The sequence below is a fragment of the Ochotona curzoniae genome, unplaced genomic scaffold (assembly GCF_017591425.1).
Source record: "Ochotona curzoniae isolate NIBS_2020 unplaced genomic scaffold, NIBS_Ocur_1.0 patch56, whole genome shotgun sequence".
Lineage (NCBI taxonomy): Eukaryota > Metazoa > Chordata > Mammalia > Lagomorpha > Ochotonidae > Ochotona > Ochotona curzoniae.
In genome coordinates, this window is record NW_024467035.1 from 942,598 (window position 1) to 968,730 (window position 26,133).

General features: G+C 35.0%; 1 protein-coding gene across 4 annotated transcripts in view; it reads left to right on the forward strand.

Moving 5' to 3' along the window:
* Nucleotides 1-26,133, forward strand: part of LOC121168093 (receptor tyrosine-protein kinase erbB-4) — a 984,643-nt gene that overhangs the window by 931,969 nt on the left and 26,541 nt on the right. For all 4 annotated transcript variants that reach the window (XM_040997858.1, XM_040997859.1, XM_040997862.1 and 1 more), the window contains exons 21-25: nt 8,061-8,216; nt 10,981-11,056; nt 14,093-14,239; nt 16,245-16,342; nt 17,626-17,796. In XM_040997858.1, the coding sequence (XP_040853792.1) occupies nt 8,061-8,216; nt 10,981-11,056; nt 14,093-14,239; nt 16,245-16,342; nt 17,626-17,796 (648 nt within the window). The remainder of the gene's footprint in view (nt 1-8,060; nt 8,217-10,980; nt 11,057-14,092; nt 14,240-16,244; nt 16,343-17,625; nt 17,797-26,133) is intronic.

Below are 26,133 nucleotides of genomic sequence, written 5' to 3' on the forward strand. Positions count from 1 at the left end.
CTGGACAATAAGATGCTGGACTCTATGCTTGGTATATGCTTGTAATGAAAGAATACAGCAACAAAGAGGAGGAATCCACCATGGGCGGGGGGAGGGTATAGGGAGTGGTTGGAGGAATCCCAGTACCTATGAAACTGTGTCACAAAATGCGATGTAATTAATAAAAAATATATATATACAAAAAAGGAAATAATCTGATGCAACCAAATCTTGACTTTGCTGTGGTTGATCATGCACCATCCGTGTCCTTGGGAAATGTGTGTTTTCCTGGGTGAGCTTCAGTTTCCTCATGTTCCAGGGGAGAATGCAGTAGTATCAATCCTTTTGGATCCTTGAGAATCTGTACATCTAGCGCATTTTGAACAGCTCCTATCTATCAAAGTAAATGCTTAGTAAGAGTTAACCATTTTAGTACATACAAATAGGTAGAAGGATAATTGTATTATACCTTTCCCATATGATTTCAGTGCTTTCAACCCTCTCCGTATTAGTCTTCCAAGATGACTTTGTTATCATGACCTCCCTGATTTTATAAACTAAAATTAATATTGAGCGTGATATCATTTGTATTGTGAAGGTAACTTACAACATGGCTCAGAGGCATAATTCAGTGTTGTCTGCACTGTTGAGGAGATGGAAGAATATTTTATGCTCACCAATTTTTAAATAGCTAATAGATTGACAGTGTACAGGTGTGTTACATATGTGTATCTGTAGGCTCTGTGTATAATTTCATTCATCAAGAAATAGAAACCAGATTACTTATAATGTGTATAAATCAAAAAATATATAATGATTAAACATGATGCTGCAATACACAAACTCTTACTGAAATAATACAAAATATCACTGTGATGACAGTGATGGAATTTGGGTGAGAATACATTTTAACTATGATCATAGATGTGTAAATTACTGAGTGCAATTACCTCAAAACTTTGTACCCCTGAATATCTAAAACAAGCAAAAGAAGTAGTTAGACACATTGCCTTAGGTTAACTCCCCCAAATGTCTTTGAGACAGTTTTGAATGTAAGAAGTAATTTTTATTTATCAACTCATCTTGGAAATACCTTTAATCTTTTGAGAAAAATATTGGAGAGAAGAAAAATTTGAGCTGCAAAAAAATTATAATACGGCCTCATACCATAACAAGAAGAGGACTGGAACTGGCTTACCTATTCAGAGCTATCTTCAGGGCTAAGGGTTTTATAAATACTAAAACCAGTGTTTCCTCCAATAAAAGGGAGTAACCTGCAGCAAATCAGCCACATCAATGATAGCAGTAGGCCTATCGCAATCCAAGGCAGATTCAGTGACATAAGGACCATTAGCAGCCCACGTTTCCTGGCGTGCGTATGAATACCGTGGTCCTGAGGAGGTTAATGAGCACTTAGGTCACAGCATGAAGCACATGCGTAAGTGCGTGCACATACCTGAACATACACAGTTGAATATTGTTGAGATTATTTAAAATGTGTTTCAATTTGAAAGAAAATATTTTATTGCATGACTTAAATGGCAGGAAATAGGTTGCTCTCAAGAGTTTGGGATCCTTTTTTGGATCTACAAGCTAATCAGATCTTTGGGAGGTTATGGCTGACCCTTCATGAGTAGGAATTACTCTAAGTAGGCATTAACTCTAAGCCATTCCAGAAGAGCCATAGGAACCTGTTTTTCTTCCTCTGACCAGGAACAACCAAACGGAGAAACAAATTACTACATCTGACTGTGCTAAATGGACATTGTTTGAGCTGTTTTTGTTTTCCTTATAGTGATTCTGATGTATTTTCAATAAGAGTGAATTTCAATTTATTCATTTCTTTAATGAATACGAGGCACCTTAGAATATTCAGTGTTTTAGGCATTTTCACAGTTGAGCCATTGAGTCCTAATTCAGTCTCCTAGATATGGACTATTATGACCCCAATAAAATGAGTATGACATGTGAAACATGCAAGTGCTCTGTAACTTGACTAAGATCACACAGATGGTAGGTAGCCAGAGTTTATTTCTAGGATCTGATATCTTAAATTTGGAATGCACTGAAGTGAGTTTTATTAAAACACACTCATGGCTCTCACTACACATTTGAAGGGAGACATGTACTCTATTTCTTTATGGTTCTCTGTGTCTATTATTGGTCCACAATTTAATATTTCAGATGGATATATTTTATGGTTCCATCTATCATGGAATAAAGCTTTAACGCTAAGGTAACCTCAGGGATCATTCAGGCCAATCTGTCAAATTTATAGCAGAAGGGAAATGAATACCTGTGGTCATAAACATAGTTAGCAATATGTCCAGGACTTCTCCATCTCAGAGTTCTCAGTTCTGTCTTCTTTCTTCTCAGCAACAAACCAACTTCTGCTGCTGGAATACACCTCTCTGTTGCCTCAGTTACAGAGCCCCTTAGTTTTCCATCATGCATGATTTGTGTAAAATCAGTGACTTAACCAAAAAGATCCCCTTACCTCTTGAATTTGGATTTTTTTTTCCTTCAGGAATAAATAGAATCACTTCAAAAGGACAAATATAAAATAGGAGATATATTCATGTGAAGTTAGATTTCCCGAAGCTTCCTTTTATTAATAAATATTTAGATTATTGGAGTGAGATGGGGCCAGTGGCGCAATGGATAACGTGTCTGAATATGGATCAGAAGAGTATTGGAGTGAACACAAGAAATAAAAGCATTCTTGCTCACTCTATAGATTAATCCAAGTGAAAGCTAATGTAACTTAAAATATTTAGTTCCACATACTTAATGACACAAGGCCAGTATATGAGAACCAAATATGTATTGTCAGAAATAGTCTGTTCTCTCTTTTTAGCTTCCTGCTAAAAATAATACACTTTCAAATTTAATTAAAATATAATGATGTTTTGTCTCACAGCAAAATGGCTGGTGATCTCCTAGATTGTTGGGAAACATCTCAGTGTCAGCGTGATGGGCTTGTGGAAATTCACAAAAGGAGAGAACAGTGGGGAGGGGAGGGAACTTGGGGAGAGGGAAGGGAAACCGCAGTGTCTATTAAACTGTGTCATAAAATAATAAAAACAAAAAATATATAATGATGCTTTTTACTTGGTGATTATGACTCAAAGATGATTATGACTTCTAAGATTGTAAGGAGGTTATTGCTAGGTATTTACCAAGATTTTTAAATCAATTTACTCAACAGATTTTATTTCCAAGGAGACTTTTATGTGAGTTGATTGTAAAAAAGATTAAAATGCTAAAGTCAATGATAATAAAGTTTCAATATCAAGTTATATTTCTGTATAAATTTAAATATCTATAACTAGTTTGTATATATGTGATGTGTGGGGAACTATGGCCATAGACCACCCACTCAGATATTGTGGTGCAGCGATGACATTCTCAATACAGAAGTACTGGAGACAATTATGGTGAACTTGTCCGTTTATTGATAACCAAGCTCAAGCTTATATAGGAAGGGTCCTGGGGAAAGCCTTAGGATAATAACAACATTTCTATTGGATATAAGCATCTATTACATATCATAAACCTAGCCAATCAGTACAACTGCACATTTTAAGATGTAGGAGTAACATGTAAAATAAATAAGCATTTTTGAATATATTACATAGAGAAGGTATGATAAATGGCAAATTATGAACAATTTTAGTTAAAATTGGACTGTAGGATGTGGACAACATATCCCCAACAACTGTCTACAAAAATTTCACCTCCATTCTGGTGATATGTGATGCAGACTTTGGGAAAACTCACCCCATTGCCTAACTAGGACTTTTATATCTGTCTTGTTCATGATCTTTACCTTCACTAAACTGCTGCAAGATGATATATTTATGGATAGTCTAGAATCTTTCAATACACCCCCAGTTTTTCTTTCTCCTTATATGACAGTTTCCTCATGGAAAGATATTCTAAATAGTAATTTGAATAATAATTCTGAAATGTGTATCTACATATTAATCCTGATGGGTGAATATGGGTGTATTTATCACAGTTGTCAAGCATTTATGGAACACTCATTGTGATGTGTTAGCTGAGGTTCACAACTTTTCTGAAAGGCAAGTCAAGTCATTGAGAGTCAGTAATGGATGTCTGCTCTCAGATTGTGGATATTTATCTGCAGAACAATAATTAAGGTTTCTATGATCTATAGCTACTATGTGTCAGTATTTAAGTGTTAAGCATAATAGAAACCCTCACACAAACTATGGGATAGATGTTACTATGCTTATTTCATGAGGAGGAAAGTGATATCAACAACGTTAAATGATTTACTTAGAACCCCGTATCAGAAATATGGCAAAGTTGCGGGTTTGGACCAAGAAATTGACTGTAGAATTTGCACCCAATTCCATTCTAATGACCCAAGTTACCCTGTGGCCAAAGTAAGAATGGAGTCTCCAAACCATACAGTTAAAATTCTTGCTAAAGTCTGAAAGTTTGTGCATTTTAACTAGATGTTAAATATTTTAAAAAGCTCAGTCACTTGCATTATTGAGCTCAATTCATAGAAACCTCAGATCTTTTCTTCTGTGAAACTGCTAGGATCTTTCAAAACTATGTACATTAATTTCTATGTATCTGTATGACTCTGTTCCAACAAATGGGAATTGGCTCAGTGTGTAGTCTCACAGTAAGGAACCAACCCTCACATTCATCGCTAGTTATCTAGTTTGCTTAGAACAAGAAACTCCACTTTTCACATTTTTGGCATTTTCATAGTTGAAACAGCATATAAATAGTGTGCAACCAACCCAAACACATACACTGCATTTGTTGTCTGCTCTATTGAATCGATGTTGGCTGTGTTTCTGTTGGAACTAGTGTTATCATAATGTACTTCGCATGAGCTGAGATAGAAAGAACCTTGAAGATGGTACAGGACAGATAGGAGGTATTGAGTTTAGTTTAGTTCAGTTCTTTTTCCCCCAAATAATGCACCATTCCTTGAATTATAATTAATGACCCTTCTTTATTCATCTTTAAGTTTCTAGGGACTTCATTTGGTTTATTTTTGTCATTACTACTTCTGGTACTCTGCTTTTTCAGTTCCATCACTCTAAAGCACGAGTTTGTATTGATGGAATCCCTCAAACAATATGACTCACCAATGCTGCTAAATCTGTTTTACAAACATGTGTTCACTTTATAAAAATAATTACTTTAATAAAAAAGAATGTGACTCTAATGAAATCCTCCCATAACAAAATCCTTTCATATCAACTATAATGCAGATAAATCTGTTGTGAGCAGTCTGCAGACAATTCCACACTGATTCAGCGTGTGAAAACAGAGCTTCAAGTGGCAGTTTTAACTACTGACTTGGAAGTATCCATTAGTACAACGATGTTACCTGGTTACAAAGCAACATTATAAATGTATTTCGATGATTTGATGCTTATGATATAGTGGCTCATGTTTTTATTGCTTTTAATGATCATTGCTGGGGGAGGGAAACACAGCAAAATCGTCACCTGGCTTTTGTAGTGAGTTCTGATTATTTTAAAGAAAATATTTTATCTGGACAGACAGTATTAAAGGTCAAACTAGTCTTTCATAAGCTGAAATGCTGTGTACAGAGTAGCAAGGAACTGTTAGAGCTTTTGAAGTTTTGCTTGTTTTGTAGAATGTGCCAATGAGTATTTAATCTGCTATAACAAAACACCATATACTGAGTGACTTATCAGCAACAGAGATTTATTTTTCACAATTGTGGTAGCTAGGAAGAGCAAGGTTGAAGTGCGAGGAGCTTGGGTGTCCTAGGAGGATCCCCATCCTGTTGTTCTCAGCCACTATGACCTCGTGTCATTAAAGGAACGTGAGATCACGCAGGTGTTTCCTTTAAAGTCATTAATATCATTCAGAAGACTGTTCTGACAGTCACCTCTCCAAGTCCTCACGTGCAAGCACCATCGCCTGGGAAGTTAGGGTTTATTATGTGAATGGGGAGAGATCTTGATGTTTCAACCATTATGTAATCTTAAATTTCCTAGTGTGTGTGAGTTAGTTCCCTAGTAGTAAAATACACATCATTATTCCTGTATATGTTCAAGAAATACATGAATGATATTTCTAATAGGATTATATTTACTTCAAAGAATTATTATCTAGCTAAATCATCAACAAGTAAAGCATTATTCTCAATTTAGTCTCCTTCATTATTCAATCAATTACCAAGGATAATTTTTTATTTTATATTTAATATCTCACTTTGCAAGCATACCTTGCGTTTATTATCCCCATTGTATGCCTTCTGGCTTCATTTTGTCAGAGTTATTTAGTCATGAATGTAGGAGCCAAAAGAGTAGTTTAAATATTTAAAATAAAATTCCTGGAAAGGAATAGTGTGTGATACAGTCCTAGAATAGTGGAAATCAGGTGCCTTAAATGAGTGCAGTATAAAATGCATTCGATAAATGTGTGCAAGTCTATTAGGCTAATGTCAAAACACATTACATATTCTGATATGAATGGATCAAAAAGATAATAATGAAAGCTTTGTGGACATTTCTTAACAGCACAAAATTATTTGGGAGGACATAAAACGCTTTATTTCCAAGCAGTAATTTTACATTTTGATCTTTTAAGTCTTGAAGGGCTATATAGTATCAATTTTTCTCGTTCTAGAAATTTTCAATTTGATCTAGTCAAACAGAGGGCACTGTTTAGGAAAGAGGGCAAAAATACCATAAATTCCACTTGCGGGTTGATTTCAGAAAACGCTAATACATGCAGTGTCACCCAACTGCTGACTGATGGAGCTATTGAAAGCATTATCTCCATGGGCTGTGTTTAATGGGCATTTGTGTGGAGCTTGGCTCTTGATGTTTTTGGAGCAATCTTCTCTTTACACTACACTGGGTATACGGTTCATTATTTTTTGACCTGCTTGATTTATGTGTCTGTTTTCTACAGCTTTTGTTTTGATATCAGAAACCATTAATCCATCAGAGCCCTGAAGTTGTAATGTTAACTGCCAGCAGCATTGATTTGCAATTGGCATAAGAGTGTGACTCAGCCATTTTGTAATCATTTAATTCCGTTTTTGAATGGTTACTTCCGTCACTGAAATGGTCAAATATAGAATTTTCCATAACGCCATCAAAAGTAGCTTCCCTTTAATCTAATCTCATATAGTTTATTGAGCTAATTTCCTTGGTTTTATATAATGGTTTTAGCAAAGGATATTATTTAATAATTCATAGTTTTGCTACTACTGAAGTGCAATTAATTAACTGTTTCTTCTATGGATTATAGTATTCTTACAAATTGTGTAGATACAATATGATACATATGTATGTGTGCATATGCATATACATAAGTTTATGTCTGCATGCATGCTGTGGGTGAGAACCAACTATTCAGTTGGCAACAAATTTTATTCTTCAATCTTCCTGTATGTTTTATGAAGACAGCATATTTAAGGATATCTTGTGGGTCACTATTAAATTATGTATTTCACTTGGTGATTCTTATAATGGCTACTACTATCATAAGAACACTTTTAAAAATCAGAATTTTAAGACAGCTGAGGTAAAATAATTAATAAAATTGCTGTAATTCTTCAACCTCAACAAAGTTTGTGGTGGTACATTTGGCAGTATTAAGCCATGAGTAAAATATCTTTCTAAAATTATAGATTGGTACATTTGTTTGAAATGAATGTGTGGGAAAGATTACATTAAATGGTTACTGAGAAGAAAATGATTAGGAATAGGTGGGTCAGTCCAAGTATTTGCTAGTTATCTATTTAGACACCTGCACACCTCACTAGTGAAAGTTTGTGAACGAATATTAAGTATGAGAAAAATTATCAAACTTTTAGCTCATGTGCAGGCAATTCATTCATCTTCATATAACTTTAGCAAAGGAAAGGCCAATATATACAGTTTGCTCCACTCCCTACTCCTAGGTTTTCTCTCATTTTGAAAATAACCCAGTGTTCTGGTGACACTTAAAGAAATGAAGCATTTGCAACTGAATGTTAACAGACTCCTTTATGGACTATGAAAAATGCAGGCATTAACTATCGCTGGAGACTTGATGTTTTTCAGGGAATGATGTACCTGGAAGAACGACGACTTGTTCATCGAGATTTGGCAGCCCGAAATGTCTTAGTGAAATCTCCAAACCACGTGAAAATCACAGATTTTGGACTGGCCAGACTCCTGGAAGGAGATGAAAAAGAGTATAATGCTGATGGAGGAAAGGTAAGTATCTTTTTTAGAACACTGTAGCTATCTCTTAGTATTTTATCAGAAAAACCATTGATCCTGAGCTTTGGATTATAAAGTCTTCTTAACGCATACATTTCCTTAATGCCCATGATTTGTGTGTGTGTGTGTGTGTATACACACAACCAGCTCCCATTTCTCAAATTAACTGAAATAAAGCAATGCCTGTCTAGATCCAAATGGTCTTCATGTTAAATTCAAAAAGCTTATGTGGGTGATTCGCCAGGAACCCCAGAAATTAAACTTTCACACAGAACTATAGAGCTTGTGCCATTCATCTTTAGGGAAGAGGGCTAATTCTTATAGACAGATGTAACTTTGCATGCATAGACTGGAGAGAAATTCAGCTACCAAAAATTGCCTTAATTCCTTGGAATATTGATAAACCTAGTGAACTTTTAATCCTGCTATACCAGATACAGTAGATTACATTTTTGTTGTTTTTTTTTAACTCCATTTCCCCCCCATGTCTTCTATCATGGTGCATGTTTTACTCAAGTTATTTTCTATCTGACTTTCTCTAGTAGAACATCATATGTTATACTGTGGGGAATCTGAAAAATGCCACTAAATCTCAGAATCCACCTGATAATTATGTCCCTACCTCACCTAACCCGCTATGTAGCCTCAGTTCAAGTGTTAAATTTTGTATTTCCTCTTCAAGTTGCTGTTGAACTTGACATCCTTTATTCTTTGCTTTTAAAGATTTATTTACGTACTTGCTGGAAAAGGAAAGATAGTCTTTCATATGGTAGTTCGTTTCCTAAATTGCCGCAGTAACTAGGTCTGGTCAAAGTGATGGTGGGATCCAGGAATGAGTAGCAGGTACCATGTACTTGGACCATCATCTCTTGCCCTCTCAGGCTCAAGAAACAAGAAGCTGGGTGAGAAGCAAGTTAGGACTGGAACTGGCACTCAGATACGGCAAGACTGTGTGGCAAGAAAAACTTGACTGCTTTACTACCTGCAAAATTGGCCATTCTTTTCTAGTCAGTAAGGATAGCCCTTACACAGATAATTCCTATAGTCTATTAGGGAATCCTATGTCACAATAGAGCAAATAAAATACCCAAAAGTAACCTTTATCTACGGTGACTTGCAAATTTACACAAGCACAAACATTGCTCACATGACATATAAGTGTTTATTGTGATTCTTACTTACCATGGGTTGACCAAATGTATATTGTAAATATTTTACAATGTTAAGCTTTCACATGCTTAATACCGATGGCATCCTAAACTCTTGTATATCTGCATAGCACACAGTTAAAAAAAGAAACTTCAATTTTCTGGAATTGTTTGATTTTTTTCCTTCATTTTATTACCCTATTTTGCTTATCTACTGTAAAATTTCAGGAATTTGAGGCTAAGGCTTTGAAATTCACTGCAAGATTGTGCAGAAGTCTATAAATTACAAGACTTCACTTGTCCTGAGAACATGCAGCTGTAGGATTTGTCTAAAGCAAGATTCATTACAGCATTAAATGCTTGGTAACCATTAAGTCTTTATCTAGCCACCTGCGATTTAAACGTACTGCTTCACACATAGTCCTTAAAGTCAGCTAGCTCCTTGCCCATAGGGAAATTATTTTCAATGTGTCTTCTGTTCCCTTTCACTGAATACCATGATTTTGTCACACAGTTACCTTGGTGTCACCTTGGTGAGCAGCCAACCTCATGATTTCAAAGGCCTATTTAGTTTTCAGCTTTCAACTGCAAAGTAGATGTGTTTATCTTTATTCTGTAGAACCTAATTATATTCCCAGCTCTGTCCTTCGCAGTTGAAATGCATTCTGCTGACCCATCATAAGCAGGGTACATGGTTAAGTTGTTTTTCTTGTAGTGATGATAACTTCGTGCTGATTGTCTCACACTGTTTGATATAGTTTCTATTCTGACAATGGTGCATATTTTCGGTTCTGGCTAGCCAAGACAAGGGAGGTCATTTGTAGCTGGGGAACAAAATAAAGCTACCTTTGGAATTCATGATTTTAAGCAATTTAACGAACAAATTATATTAAGAGGAGAAAGAGAAGATCCAAGTCTGGAATCAGTCTGTTATGTAAGTTTCCCAAAATGTGTCTAAGGGTGAAAGTGTTAACTAAAAATGTGAAGAACATTATTTTCTTTTGAGAAAAAGAAGCATTAGGGACACAGTTTAAGAAGAGTGCAAATCAGATATTTAAATTTTATGTTTTGGTTCAGAACATTGAATAGTTACTTGATTATTGAATGTTGAAATATATAGAAAATTATTCTTATTTCATTACTTTTCATAGTTTATAAAGCTTTTGTTTTAAAAATGGCATGTCTGAGAGTTAATTCCCCTGAATTCATACAATTCAACTAATTTTCTCCTTATATTTAAAAATACCTTATATATACATATATATGTATGTATTAACACATACATATGAGAGTATATCAAATAATTCACGGAAATGTAATTAAGCATTATATTTATTTTGGTGAAAAAAAATTTGCGAAAGCCATGCAGTTTTTTCATACTATAATTTTCTGTGAACTACTTGAAAGCTCCTTCTATGAATGGACTTAAAAATCTTTTGCACCTAAATAAGCTTATCTTCTAATTTGATTTCCACAAACTGTTTGAAATATTTCCGCATTTATATCTATATATGTAATAACACCTGTAATTGAAGTAAGCTAGGACACTGACATTGGGAAATAACTATGGAAATTATTTTATGTATTGCAAAACTTTTACTCTTGAATAGATGCCAATCAAATGGATGGCTTTGGAGTGTATACATTATAGGAAATTCACACACCAGAGTGATGTTTGGAGCTATGGTAAGTAAAGCTTCCTTGTGAACTAGAGCTTTTAAAGTATGGCAATGTAAAATATCTTTAATCAAATTATTTTATTGTATTAGAGAAATCTTTTTGTAAGAACCATATCCTAAAGGCATTTTCTCTTTATACTGTTATTTTTAAACATACTCTAGCATCTGACTTTTCTGTAATTTCATGATTCAGTAAAATGTAATACACTGATGTCTCTACTCATGTGCTATAAGCGCTGGCCTGGTAGTAACTTGTGGTATTAGGATTTAGAGGTACAGTACAATTCATTTTATTGAAATACAAGTTTTGATTCACCTTTTTAGTTCTAAAATCATTTAAGATAGTCTAGTAAAGTGGGTTTTTCTGCCCAAGTAAATGCCTTAGGAGGCATTAAAATTTTGGTGAAAGTTACACAGCATTCAACTTAAATAATAGCAGCAAATATTGTTTGAGGTTTAGATCAATATTGTTTGAGGAGGAATACTTGGCAAAGCTAATTGTTAAATTAGTATAGAAAGTAAATATACGTTACATGATATGTGGAATATATAGCTACAGATATCGTAGGTATTGCATGATACAGAGAAAATAAACATAATACATGATACTATCTGGGTTATATTGTTTGTGTATTACATGATAAAGGTAAGCAAAATATATTATATGATGTAGATACTATATGATGGATTTATATATTTCAATATCACATATTGTGCATTAAGTGTTTTTCCTTTTTCTTTTCTTTTTCTACATAATTTCCATCCATTAGATGTGGCAATCTATTGTAGGAAAACTTATTTGGAAACATTTAGTTATCTGAAAGAGTGACAGAAAGACAGACAGAGAATCTTCCATCTGCAGAAACACTCCTGACATTGCTCTAATGGCTAAGGCAAGCCCACGCTGAGGCCAGGATTCAGGAGTTTCCGGAGCTTCCCATCTGGGTGGCAGGGGCCTAAACACTTGGAGCACGTTCTGTAGCTTTTTCTGTGCCATCAGCAGGGAGCTGAGTTGGAAACGCAACAGCAGGGACTTGGATCTGTGCCATTAGAGACGGACGGCATCACCGTAGCTGTACTGCTCCAACATGCCAACCTCTGTAGGCAGATGTGGAGTGTCCTTAAAGCAAGTGGACAAAAGAGTCATATTTTTTAACAATAGTGTCTGCCTTCTGGAGAAAATCCCTGTTAAACAGAGTATTACACTTCCCCCATATTGATTGAGAAAATCCCAGGACTATTCAGTGAAGATAGAGGTTACATGATGATCTTGATATAGAGGTACATGAGTGAGAGAGACAGAGAGAGAGAGAAAGAGAGAGAGAACATTCTGTTTTGATACATAACCCAGGTTATCAACAAGTTTTCATAAAATGTCATAAGATTTTTAGGATGTATCGTATTTGATAGCAAAAGTACTACAAGTCAGAGAAATACACCTTTTTAGGGTGTACCATTATGAAAAATTACCATGGGGGTGCATCTTTATGTTTATAAAATTTTGTATACATATATATATCTTTAAATTATTGGATTGCAAAATAAGTTTTAAGGTTTTTTTTTCTGATTTTGTACTTTCATCTGAAAATATTCCTGTTTAGCCATACCTTATCATCCCCACAAAGATATTAATTGATTGTTATCTAAAGAAATTGTGATTTTGATGTTTCAACTTAGTTCTTTATTTATATACCTCCATTTGCAATGTTTTCTATTAGTTTTTATTTTAATTGCTGGATCTGAGAGTTATACTGGAAGTTCATACAGATGCGCACACATTTTTTCTTTCATAACTGCCTAATCAAATAAAAATATTCTTGTAAAATATATACTCTAAGATGGTGAACTAACTAGAAAATAAGTAATTCACTTCCTCAGTTCCAGCTTGCCTTGTGAACAATTGGTTTAATCATTGGCTCTAATGAAGTTCCCTGTTTAATATGAAGAACTAAGGATTTAACAAAGTTCAGAGAGTTAAAATGCACCACTAGTTACATGTTTATATTATGTTTAAGAACTGTAAGATATAAACATTAACAAAAATTCATAAAATATGCAAATTACTTTATGTCTTATATTTTATCAGCAGAAAGTGATACATATTGTTATAAACAAAAGAAGCATTTATTTTTTATAAAGTCTATTGGAAACTGCAGTTGAAAAGAAAGCATTACTCTAAATTAATGCATTTTATGTTAAAATACACTTTGTAATATTATCATGCTCACCTGGTTATTTCTGAACCTAAATAGTTTTATTTCTAAGAAAAATATAATTTTTAACTATGTAATTATTATACTGTAGAGAAGAGGTATGAAAACTGTCTGTTGCATCTAGCATTTAAGGAATTTGCCTTTTCAGAGGAAGCCAGTGTTGTTATAATTCAAGGAAATAATGTCATTATCTTAGGGATAAATTGGTCTTGATTCCCTTATATTTTGCAACTGTCCACCTGACATACACTATGTTATATGTGGATTGCTATTTACCCAACATCCTATATGCACTACAGAAATAAATCTATTTTATTCCACTTAATTTTATCGTCAGTTGAAAAGAACTACAGTTCTTTACCCTATCTTATAAGTATACAATCATTCAGGTACCTCAGTTTTACCCTTTAGGGCTTTTATTGTAGAGTGACTAGTTTCAAATTTAGTATCATATTTATCGGCAATTACATTTATTTGTTATAGACCATATGTATGATAAGCTAATTGTTTGGGGCTATAAAATGGTATAGTAAAACATAGCTTGGATAAGCAAACAGCATTATTTGTAAATAGGAATGGGGAGCATATTCTATATTTTGATGCATAATTTAAATTGTTTGTGCTATTCATTAAAGTGCATGGACATTAGCAAGTGAATTCTCCGCAAAGATGCTGGTACTGGGATGGCCATCTGGATATATGAATCTGAAAACCCATTCACCTCTCTCTTCTAATTGATTTTTATAAAGCCCTGTGTTTTATCAAAGGCCTGTAGCTGATTTGTGCAAGTATATTGGTTCTATGCTTATGTAAGAATTTCATCTCTGTAGGAGTAACTATATGGGAACTGATGACCTTTGGAGGAAAACCTTACGATGGAATTCCAACCCGCGAGATTCCTGACTTGTTAGAGAAGGGGGAACGTTTGCCCCAGCCTCCCATCTGCACTATTGACGTCTACATGGTCATGGTCAAATGTAAGACTGCAACATGCGTTTATTAGCATCTTCGTCATCCTTAGTAAAGAATTATACCTATTACTCTACTTGCAGACTGCATCACTGGCTTGAGAAATGCAGCAGTTCAAAAACAATCATAAAACGAGCTTGTAAATACTCGTGTTGTGATCATTAATGCACAACATGGCATGGCTCAGTGCTGTGGTATCAAAATTATATGACTCTTACACTTATAATTTCTACGACAATGAAGTTTTCTTGAAGTAGTCACAATAAGTTTAGTAATAACATTAATGTTAATAATGTTAATGGGAAATGTTTAAATAAATAATTTAAACATAAAGAAAACTTAAAACAGCTTTAGTAAAAATGAATCAGATGGAAATAGATTTAGCAGTCTTACTCCAAAGACAGCAAAGGTAGAAAACTGGGCTTCTGCATTGAACAAAAAAGGTTATGAGTGCTTCCTTCTTTTGTTTCAATTTGATCATTTGTTTACATCAAACTGTCTTACTTTTCATTCCCCTTCCTAGGCCCCAGACACATCTGCACGACAAATGTGTTTTAGAAGCCTAGACCCTTAATTTAAATAGAATTAAGGAAGTCTCTGGGGTTTCTGACTTAATTTAAGTAAGATTAACACACAGCAGTCTCTCTGTATAATCTGGGGTTTTCCCCTTTTGATTTACACAGGTTTAGCAGAGAAACAAACTGGTGAAGGTGAATAAGCATCTTATTAATAAGAGACTTTGGACCCAGGTCTACCCAGATTTATATTCATGACATGTGTGATGCATTCTGACAGTGAGGAAAGAAATAAAACATGTTCTTTGCAGTTCAGGTCAGCATGCCCTTTTCTTAAAACCATAGTTCTATTTACTCAATATTTAGTTAGAGAAAAACCAATACTCACCGCAAAGTTAACCTTTTTTGTCTCCGATAGTTCCAGAAATGCCTACTTTCTCATTAGCATCTTGACATTAGCAAGCATTTTAAAGAAATGGCTGCATGTAGAATATAGACCTTAGAGCTTTCTAAGAAAAAAAAAAGCAGCTGGCAGTAATGATACACAAACTTATAGCAAAGATTCCTAGATGTGGAATTAAAATTGAACTCCTAGAAAAAATGGAGACAAAATTATTAGCTTTATTTGTTCAAAATTGCTGGGTAGACATCTATAGACTAAAATTTAGGAATGTGTGTATTCTGTGGTTTTTTCACATAGCTGGAATAGGAAATGATATAAAATACTGTAAAAATATGGTAAAATCAGGAACAGATGTACCTAATAGAGATTTTTACTCCTTTGTTTTTTGAGAGTTAAAACTTAAGAATAATGAATTATTCAGCAAGAAAATCAAGGGAACCTTGATACCTTCATTTGTATTATCACCTCAGTGTTAGAAACATAACCAGGGGAGGTAAGACTCATTTGATCTAGGCACCTAGTAAAATAATACATAGCTTAAAATTTTCTGATAGCAATTTTATGCTGGAAAGACTGGTACTAAGATAAGTTAATGGCTACTGCTAAACGAACATTATCAGTTCCTTGGCCTTATTATTTATTTTCCACCAGGAAAAGGCTGAGTGAGGAATTTGTTCTCCCTTCCTGCCTTTCCTCTTTGTATTACCATATATTATTGGAACCAAATCATTTTTTTCATACCACTCTTGTCAAAAATGATGAGTAATATTCTAATCAACACATCTATAAAAGGAAAGTGATTTTAATTATCTTTATATTAAAGGAAAATATCTTAGATCATATAATTTCCCAGAATTTCTCTGAGCTTCATTTTCTAGCAAGAAAAACAAATGCTGAGTCACATCAACAAAATAGGAATTGAATGTAATTTTATAACATAGTACATGGCATTAAAAAAATCAGCAGAGTAATCTTATCTACCAAATTCTTTCTTTTGTTTATTTTTCAATTAAGATTATGAAAACACTGTTTTTTCATACTTCCCTTTTCCTATTTGTACATATAGTAACGTGTGTATTCTGTGTGAATGCCCAGGCTGGATGATTGATGCTGACAGCAGACCGAAATTCAAGGAACTGGCTGCTGAATTCTCAAGGATGGCCCGAGACCCTCAGCGATACTTAGTTATACAGGTTAGTACATGTCACTTGCTTTTAAGACCACCCCCATGGCCAGTCTGCTCTTAAGTAGGAACAGCACCTAGACTTTGGAACAGTAGACGTGGTCACTAACATTGATTAAACAGATCATCAAGTGAAATAGCTTAAAGAGAGCTTTTAGCTTCATAGAAAACCACCCTGGAGCACCTTCTCTTACTAGTCAAGTGGCTCTGCTATTGAATAGCTAAATAATTATGATTCTACATGAATACATAAGGTCTTTATTTTCAGACCAGCCTTGAGGAACTACTTTTTATTAACGTTATGTGTAGTTCATGTTCATTATTATTATAATATTCTCTTTCAGAATCAGATGAAGGATTTTCACCTTCATCTTGTCAGTGCCTATAGAAAATGAATCAGATCTTTCAGACTATTAAATTTTAGTTTTTATAAAAAAATATTTTGAAATGTTTTCTTTCATTTGGGGACGTATGCAGAATCTAAGCAATGCTTTATTCAAATGAACTAATGCATAGATAAACCAGACAACAGGAGAAAGAGTATAGTATGTGTAACAGAAGGAAAATAGACGGAATAATTAAAAATCAGCACATATATATGATTATTTTCACCAAAACAATGATTACATGGATGTTAGAGATGCTGAATTACGTTCTTTTCAGTAAAATGAATTTTTTTCTTCATTTTAATAGAGTGATATATTAACCTTGTTGAACTAAAATTATTTATAAAATATGCTATAAATATGGACAACTTAAAAACTAATAAAAAATAGAGGGTGAAACTATAGCAATTGTTGGATCTCACAGCCGTTTATCCTGTTCTCCAGCTGTTTGGTTTGTGAATGCCACCAGTTTGACAAGGTAGCCATCGAGCTTTGGAGCATATCATGAAGCGCAAGCATCCCAACAACTTTATAACATCAAAACAATCAAAGTGGATGAATTGATTACATTTGTCATTTGTCCCTAAAGTCATCCCACCTAGTCAGTGAGCCATTATTCTCAGATATGAACTTTTAGACTCCTCAAAATGTCCACATTCTTCTTCTTTATCCTTCTCTAAATTCATTTATCACATTTGTCTGGTGGAAATATTGTATCTTGCCCATCCATGTCCAAGGATACTATAGGATTCTTTATGTCTGATGTTTATTTTTTAAAATGTGCTTTTGAAATGTGTATGTGAACAGTTCAATAGAGTTTTGATAACTGCTTTAATTTACTGCAGAGGTCACATATTTAGATGAACGGAAGAATCATATTTTGAGTGTCTGGTGGATAATCTTTCAGGGCGATGATCGCATGAAGCTTCCCAGTCCCAATGACAGCAAGTTCTTTCAGAACCTCCTGGATGAAGAAGACCTAGAAGATATGATGGATGCTGAGGAATATCTGGTCCCTCAGGCTTTTAACATCCCACCTCCCATCTATACTTCCAGAGCAAGAATTGACTCAAATAGGGTAAGAAATCTGTGTGTGTGTGTGTTATTGTTTCTGGGAAATCCTGGATGAGATGTGAGGTGCTAAAATAGCACTCATGTAGTTGTAGATTAAAAACTATATCTACTAAATCTTCCAAAATATAGTCAGTTTTGGAAGACAAACATAAATAATCTAATGTATATCTTAAAATGTTTTCAAGAGTCTGTAGGGACAAATATTTTCTTCAGGTTAGTTAAAATAAATCCTAATATTATAAAAACAACTCAAATAAAACTGGATGTCTATCTAAATAATTGAAACATCATAGTAAATAGTCTTGCCAGCTTGCTTTCTTAAAAAGATGGTTTAGAGGTAATGCAAGTACAACTGTGTTCAAATATTTTAGGAACTAGTAAATATTTCCTGTCAACCTGAAGCAGAAACAGAAAATTTTGCACTCTTTTGAACTGAATCAATCACATTGAAAGACCCACATTTGAGATTTATGTTTTCAAAGAAAGTTGAAATTTACATTCCTAAATTTGAGATTTATGTTTTCAAAGAAAGCTCTCAAACAAATTTCTTTGAAAATATTAACCCATCCAATATTGAATATCCTCGTTGTACTGAAAGTTGGCAAACACATACATTTGTCCCTTTATTTGTAGACGTTCATGCATCATTGATTTGGCATGGATTGAGTACTTCCACTTCCCAAAATATTGGTACACAACTGAGACTAAAAGAAGCTTGACAAGCTCTTTTATCCCAGTGTCCAAGCTAATGAAAACATGTGTACAGATAGAGACAAAGCACAGCAAGCTAAGTGCTGTAATCAGATGTTCATTGGCCATCATGGAGCATCAAAAGTAGGAAGTTTGTAATCAGTTTCTTCTATTTATAAGATATAAACATGATACTTACTTTTCTCTGGAAAACAATCTCTTTCGCTTACTTGACTCTCCGTTAAAGAGCATTGCCATAGCTAGCAGAACAAGCGGTGTTCTTCTTCTTTTGAGCACAGGCATAAGGAAAACTTCAGCTTTCTCATTCTCTAAAACAAAGTTATATTCTGAAACTTTATTCATAATCTCAGAAATAAAAAGGTAATATTCAGCCACAGTTTACTATTAAACATGTATGTATTAATTCTCTGAGTTCTTCCAACTATTCTAGAAGGCTCTATTATTATTATTCCAATCTTATAGATGAGAAAAATATAAAAATTAGGTGATTTGACTGGTGTAATCCAGCTAGCCAGTGAAGAACAGGAATTTATTGGAAGCTGTCTCTAAGTTGCTGGAACGTGTCATTTTTATGATATACTCTGCTTCTTGACAACAACCTTGCCATCTGTGATTGGCCTTCTTTGGGGAATTCCTCAGTGATTTTCTTATAAAATAAATTACTCAGCCAATTCACATCTTTTTACCTATCTACCTCCATGTACAAGGTCTGATATAGAAAGATGAAAAGATGAAAACCTCAATTAATTTTATTTTCTATGGAAGGCATATCCTCGCAGTCTAGACTGAAAGTTTTCCCATAAGCTCAGTGAAGAGATCAGAGGTTTAGAAATTGCCTCAACTGTTGCAATAAGATTACCAGTCTCATTTGTGGAAAGGATGGAAGTATTTAAGATATGTAAATTGGATGCATCCCCCACTACACCTACCATGCAAAAAGTTAAAGTTACATGTTTATATTTGTAATTTTAAATGTAAAATTCATGAGATATTAAAAAACAAATCTTGTTTAATTTGCATTGTCATAAAGGCCAGAAGTGTTGATGTTTTAATGTTGATTCACATGTTCCAAACTTTTCTTCATTTTAATTGGGATAAAGCTATGAGTTAAAGAAATTGAATTATTGAGATAAAGCAGAAGTCGTGGGAGAAGTAATTTGGCCTTTTAAAAGTTTATGTATTTGTTTTTATTTTGCTATTTTGTGATACAGTTTCATAGGCTCTGGGTTTCCCTTCTCAACACTCTCTCCCGATTCCCTCTATATTATTCCAGCAGCATAGTCCTGCACAGACAGTCATAAGTCCATCATTCTGCTACTTAAATGTATTATGACATTGTTTAAAAGGCATAACTGCAGAGAGAGAGAGAGAAAATCTATCCACTGGTTCATGATTCATTCTCCAAAAGGCCTCAATGGCTGGAATTGAGCGAATCCAAGGCCAAGAGCACAAACCCCCTCTAGGTCTCCCAGGCCTGTGTGTTGGGGAGGGTGGGGAGCTGGATCAGAGGTGAGTAGCCAGAACACAAACTGATGCCCATTTGGAATTACTGGCACTGTAGATGGAAGATTAGCTTGCTACACCACCTTACCAACCCCCTAATTTGACCTTTTAGGAATCACTTCTTATCCCCCATTATTGTTTAAACAATGTCATCTGTAAATTTGTTTATACATTTTTAGTCTTTGGGAAGGAAATTGTCCCTAAATATAATAAATAAATAACTAAGTATAATATTATTTTCAGGCATGAAAAAAGCCTTTTTAGTCATCCATATTGCCCTATTTTTTTCTGGCTTTTTGGGACCTTTAAAGATTCTTCTTTTTTTTTTTTAATTGAAAAATCAGATTTACAGACAGAGAGATAAAAATATCTTCCATCCAATTGTTCACTCCCCAAGTGGCTGCAACAGCCAGAGCAGAGCTGATCTGAAGCCACAATCCTGGGCCCTCCTCTGGTTCTCCCAGCAGAGGATCCCAACGCTTTTGGTTTGTGTTTAACTGTTTTCCCAGGCCACCAACAAAGAGCTGGATGGGAAGTGAAGCAGCTGGGATTAGAATCAGCTGCTGGACACATGCATGGCAAGAACTTTAGCCACTAGGCTGCCGTCCCAGACCCAGTTTATGGAACCTTTGTGGAAATTTCTAATATATACAAATCTATTTTATAAATTACTTCAATTTAAGATTCTGTGACCAAATTTTTTGCTAAGTCAAAATCTTAAGGTGACGTTTGACTAAGTATTTCTTAATCATACTTTAATGGACTTTGAAACCAAACATTAATTCATTTTTAAATATAGATGTCACTGCTCACTAGCCAAGAAACTTGTGGTAATTTTCTATATATGATGACAATATTGCTCTCTCATTTTTGAAAAAGGCACAATAATACATATGTAAGAGTTAAGCAATGAATTAAAAAAAAAATTATAGGAGCAGTGGGTTCAGCCATTGGCTGTGAATCCTGTGTCACAGCCCCAGTTTGTAAGTCTGACTATTGCACATCTATCCAGCTGTCTGCTAATACACTTGAAAAGAGAGCAGCGGATGGCCCAGGTACTTCAAACCCTGCTACTCACAGGAGAGATCAAGCTGGATTTCCTGGTTCTTGGCTTAAGAGGACCACACCTGGCCAGTGTAGTCATTAGGAAAGCTAACCAGCTGGTAGGTCTCTCTCTCTCTCTCCAATTTCATCTTTCAAATAAATAAATACATCGCTTAAAAAAAAAACTTGTAACTATAACATTAGGCAAATGCATAGTTCTTACCTTCTTTTTAAAATCACCCAAATTTCTTCTTTATTTTTTTCTTGGTCAATATCACAATTAGCCACATTTTTAGGAGCTTTTTCTGTTCATTATTTAGGAGAAGCCTCTTGATGCAGTTCCTATTAGGCCCCAACTGATTTCTGCTGATGTGTTCTAACAGCAGATAAATCATAGGAGTTACTTCTTTGGTGCTTTTTCATTATTTTGAATTTGCATGCATGTTGATAAATTCTAACTTTAAAGCAACAGATCAATTCAAAATAGTGTTGATATTTGTCCAGAAAATTGGTGTACACAAATGCAAGTAATACTAGAAAATGCTGATGTTATTATGGTGAGGTAAATAGTATCTCAAATATTTCTATCAGAACAGTGTACCAAAAGTGCTAACTCCAACATGATGTAGAGAGCAGAATATGAGGAACCATTTAACTATCGCAAACTTCAGTACTCTGCATGTAAGAAATGAGAAGTGATAGTAGGCTTTTAACAGAACAACACTGGGTGATCTTTTTACGATTTATTTATGTATCAGAGGAGAGTTACAGAGTGTGCAAGCTTTTACTGGATTGTTCCCCAAATACCTGGATTTCAGCAGTTGCCTCCAGTGGTAGGAATCTGGAGTGCCATGCAGGTCTCCCTGCAAGGACTTGAGTAGTTGAACTTTGATCTGTTGCCACCAAGACCTGTTAGCAAGAGGCTGGAGCACAGCCAGGACCTAACCCTAGGCCTACTGGCACAGGATGTGCCTGTTCCAAGGGTCGCACCTGTCCTGAGATTTCTGTGCTTTTCATATGTGATCTCATTTCCCAATTATGGGCCTTTGGTAAATGCTCAGTAGTGGGGATAAAAATGACAATTAATCAAAGGAGGAGCCAGCATTGTGGAGTAGCAGATAAAGTCTACCCCTGTGACACTGGCGTCTCAAGGGGGGCTGATACATGTCCCTGGTGCTCCACTTCGAATCCCGCTTTGTGCCTGAAAATAGAAGTTGCTAACTCCTAACTTCACCTTGGCCCAGCTCTAGTCGTTACAGACATCTGGGGAGTGAACCAGTTGATGATAGATCTCTCTTTGTCCCTTTCTCTATGACTCTGACTTTTAAATAAATAAATGTTGAAAAAAAAAAAAAACCCTGAAGAAGAAAGGCAAAGCCAGTCTATTTGGAGCTTGCTGTCACAAGGAATAAGCACCACTGTCATTTAGGTGCTGGAGAGACTGCAAGTGAGGCAGGATGGACAGGTAGGCTGTCCAGGAAACAAGAGAAGACTTCAAGTATGCTGTGATACGAGCCCTTGTCTGGGGGAAGCAGCAGGCAGGCTGACTAGAACTAGTTTTACTGATTTTTAGAGAAACATATGTGACTTTATGTAGGGGTCCTAGGTTGAAAGCAAGTACAAACAGTAAGGAACTGTCACTCATCAGTCAAGCTCAGGCCACATATGGCTGATGTTTATGCAAGCAATTGTTTAGCATCCTGGATTGTTACTGCAAATCGCAGTGTGACTGTAAATCTGGCTTCCTGGACTGTTTATTGCAGACAACAGGCTCATTTCCTGGACAGGTGGCAGCACATTGTGGGACAGGGTTTTTATTTTTACACATGATGCAGCCTGGGATATTCAACCCATTGATAGGTTTTAGGTCCCATTGCATCTTCTGTCTTCCTAAATAAATTTATTTGCACACATGCTGCCTATTTTAAATTGTTCAATATAATGTTGAGATGTGTGATAGAGGTGGGTCTGTGAAAATTGGATAAATTTAGTCTGTATACTTTTAACTTCTTCGGCTTTGTGTTTAATGAATTGCATATGAAATGCCATGACAGTGAATAAAATAGATAACCTGATGAAGCTGAAGATAGTCTTGTTTCAGTACAACAGGAAGTTTAAGGGCAGCCATGAAACTCAACAGTTAAGACACTGGGGGGAACCTGTGTCCTCTATCCGAATTTCCAACTGCACTTTAAATTCCAGCTTTCTGTTGATTCACACATGGGGAAGAGCAGATGAGGGCTCAAGGAGGTGGCGTACTGAAACCCGTTAGATTATTCTGGTTTACCCTCCGAAGGCGCACAATAGTTGGGGCTGGGCTTAGCTAAAGCCCTGAGTCAGGAACTTAATCCAGGTGTCCCGTATGAGTATGAGGAGCCCAGCTATTTAGGTCATCATACACTCCCATGACACATATCAACATAGTTGGAATCAGGAGCAGACTAAACTCAGACGCTCTGATATGGGATATGGCTTTCCAGGGGGACGTTTAGCCATTAAACCAACTACCTTCCTCCAGACCTACAAATTGAGTCCAGATTTAAGAAAGTGTCACTTACCTAAGAAGGCTGTAGTCCTAAAATAACAAAAGGGTTCAGGGAGGGAGGTTTTTCTTCTTGAGTTGTTTTCACATCTCTTGCTGCTGCTAGAATTGTTTTCATTCACTCAACAGTGATAAGGATTCTGAAACCAACTTTTATCACTTTGATTTTGGTCAAATCACTTAATCATACTCGTTTCTTCAATTCCATGACAGGAAGGTTAAATCAGATTATTTCCACAGTTCTATGACTTTCCTGAATAATTATTGCATTTCACACATATATGTTGTATTTTCTTCCCATAAAAGTTTAATGTAAAGTAACCAAAAATGCATTTTGAGTTGCCTGATACAATTTTTCAATGTGCGATTGAGTAGAAACCAGAAGCTCCTGCAGGCACTGGTTAAGGAAGCATCTCATAGCTCAATGCTGGACTGGGAGAATTTTTGGTGATTTAACCAGGTGACATTCATTGTAGTTTAGGAAGAATCAAGAACGGTTCAAACAATGACGGGTGCTTCATGATAAATGATTGTAATCTCAGTGTATTGGTTTTACATTCAGATCAAAATGTGTCGAGATTTTGAGCATCGCATCCTTGACATAGTGTTCAGAGTTGTGTTGTTATTGTTGATTTTATTTTTCAGTCTACTCAAAGAACTCTTGTTACTAAAGCTGCATAACACTGGGAATTATCTCAATTTATTTTCATCTAAACGTTCTCTTTTAAATTTCTCAACTTATGATAGTGAAATAGTAGGTGAATTCATAGTTTAAGTGTTTATTAGGGCCATGCCTTACTTTTTGGCAGTGGAGGTACAAGGCTGGAAAACAGAATTCTACCTACAAAATGTTTAGTTCTAGGTGAGAAGATAATATTCTTAGGTATACCAACAATTGCAATAAAAAGGCAAACATAACTCACACAGTTTGAGATTGACGTGAATGATATTCAGCTGTATTTTAGTGGAGGATTTAGTTAGAATTTAGAACAGAAATAGGGTTTGAGTGGAACAGATTTGAAATGGGTCAGATGTAAACCAAAACAGAATAGAACAAAACAAAAGCAAAAGCTCAATATAAACAATAGATAAAGGAGTGTTTTCTGAAGTTAATTTCAAAATCTTAGATTTTAAATATGTTCATATTGCACATATTTTAGAACTGTTGTTATAAGAAAATGATGGGTAGGTTTTCTCCCATTTTTCCCATTTTTTGTTGGTGTTATGACGGCTTTAAATATGGTTTTCAATATTTTATTCATTGAATGATCCAACTGATAACCAAATTGTTTTTTGGACACCCTAGAAAACAGATCTTGACTTCTGCTTCCATGTCTCTAAATCAGACCCTGGTGTCTTCTTAGAGATTGATATAGTATTTCTCTAACAGCAACTTTTAAACATGGTGATTACATTGTGCAAGATCTTGTGATTACAAGTGAAAGGTAATGCTAATGAATATTTGTATTGATACCAATTCCGTTTACTTTTTAAGTTACCAATTTATAGTTTGCCCTTCTATTATTTCTATCAATTAGATTAAATTCTATTATTCCTGTCAATTAGATAAAATAAACTCTATCTATTGAGTTAGACAGATAGATGCAGATATAAGGCCTTCCTTATCTTATATATAATCCTATTGTCATGAACATTTTAAGTGTTTTTGAACATTTATCCTAGGAAATGCCCTCATCATTCCAGTTGACCAGTCATTACAATTTATTTTCCACTGCTCTATAGCTGACATGCACAAAATGGCCCAGAGCTGGAAGCATTATCCAAATACTTATTTCTTTCAACCTATAGATCATGTCAAGAATTTCTGTGTAGATTATTTATTTTGAGAAAACCAATGTCTTCTTTATATTTAATCGGTTTGTCTCTGTTAAAACATTGCATTCATTCACTCTCCCAAGATCTTGGGAATTAAATATATATATAAATGGTTATGATTTCAGTGATTTGAAACCAGCAATGTATTTAGAACTTAGCAACAAAGTTGCATCAGGAAGAGAGGAGGCCAGCAGTAGTTTTTTATTTTTTTTTAAATCTTTTACTTGTCATTATTATTTATGATTCAGTTCCATAGGCCACTGGGATTTCCCTTATTCCTTCCCACCCCCCCCCATCTAGTTCCTCTATATCATTGCTATAGTATATTTCTTCATATATAGTCACATATCCATCATTGCGGGCATGGACAATGGCAGAGAGTCCAGCATCCTATTGTCAAGATAGAGTAAACAGTTTCATTAGAAGTCCATCTTTGGAAGTAGAGACGCTTGCTACATTGTATCCTCACATCTGGGTATGTTAGTCTCCATTTCACAGCTACTGTACATCCCCTCAAATGAAGTCACAATGCAAAATCAATAATAGAAAGAAAAATAGAAATTCATAATGCCATGAAGTTAAATAACATGTTACTAGCTATGAAAAGCCACAAAACAAAATCAACATCAGGAAGAAAAAAGAAATTAACAACACCATGAAGTTAAATAACATACTACTAAATGACTAACGTGTAGCTGAAGAAAT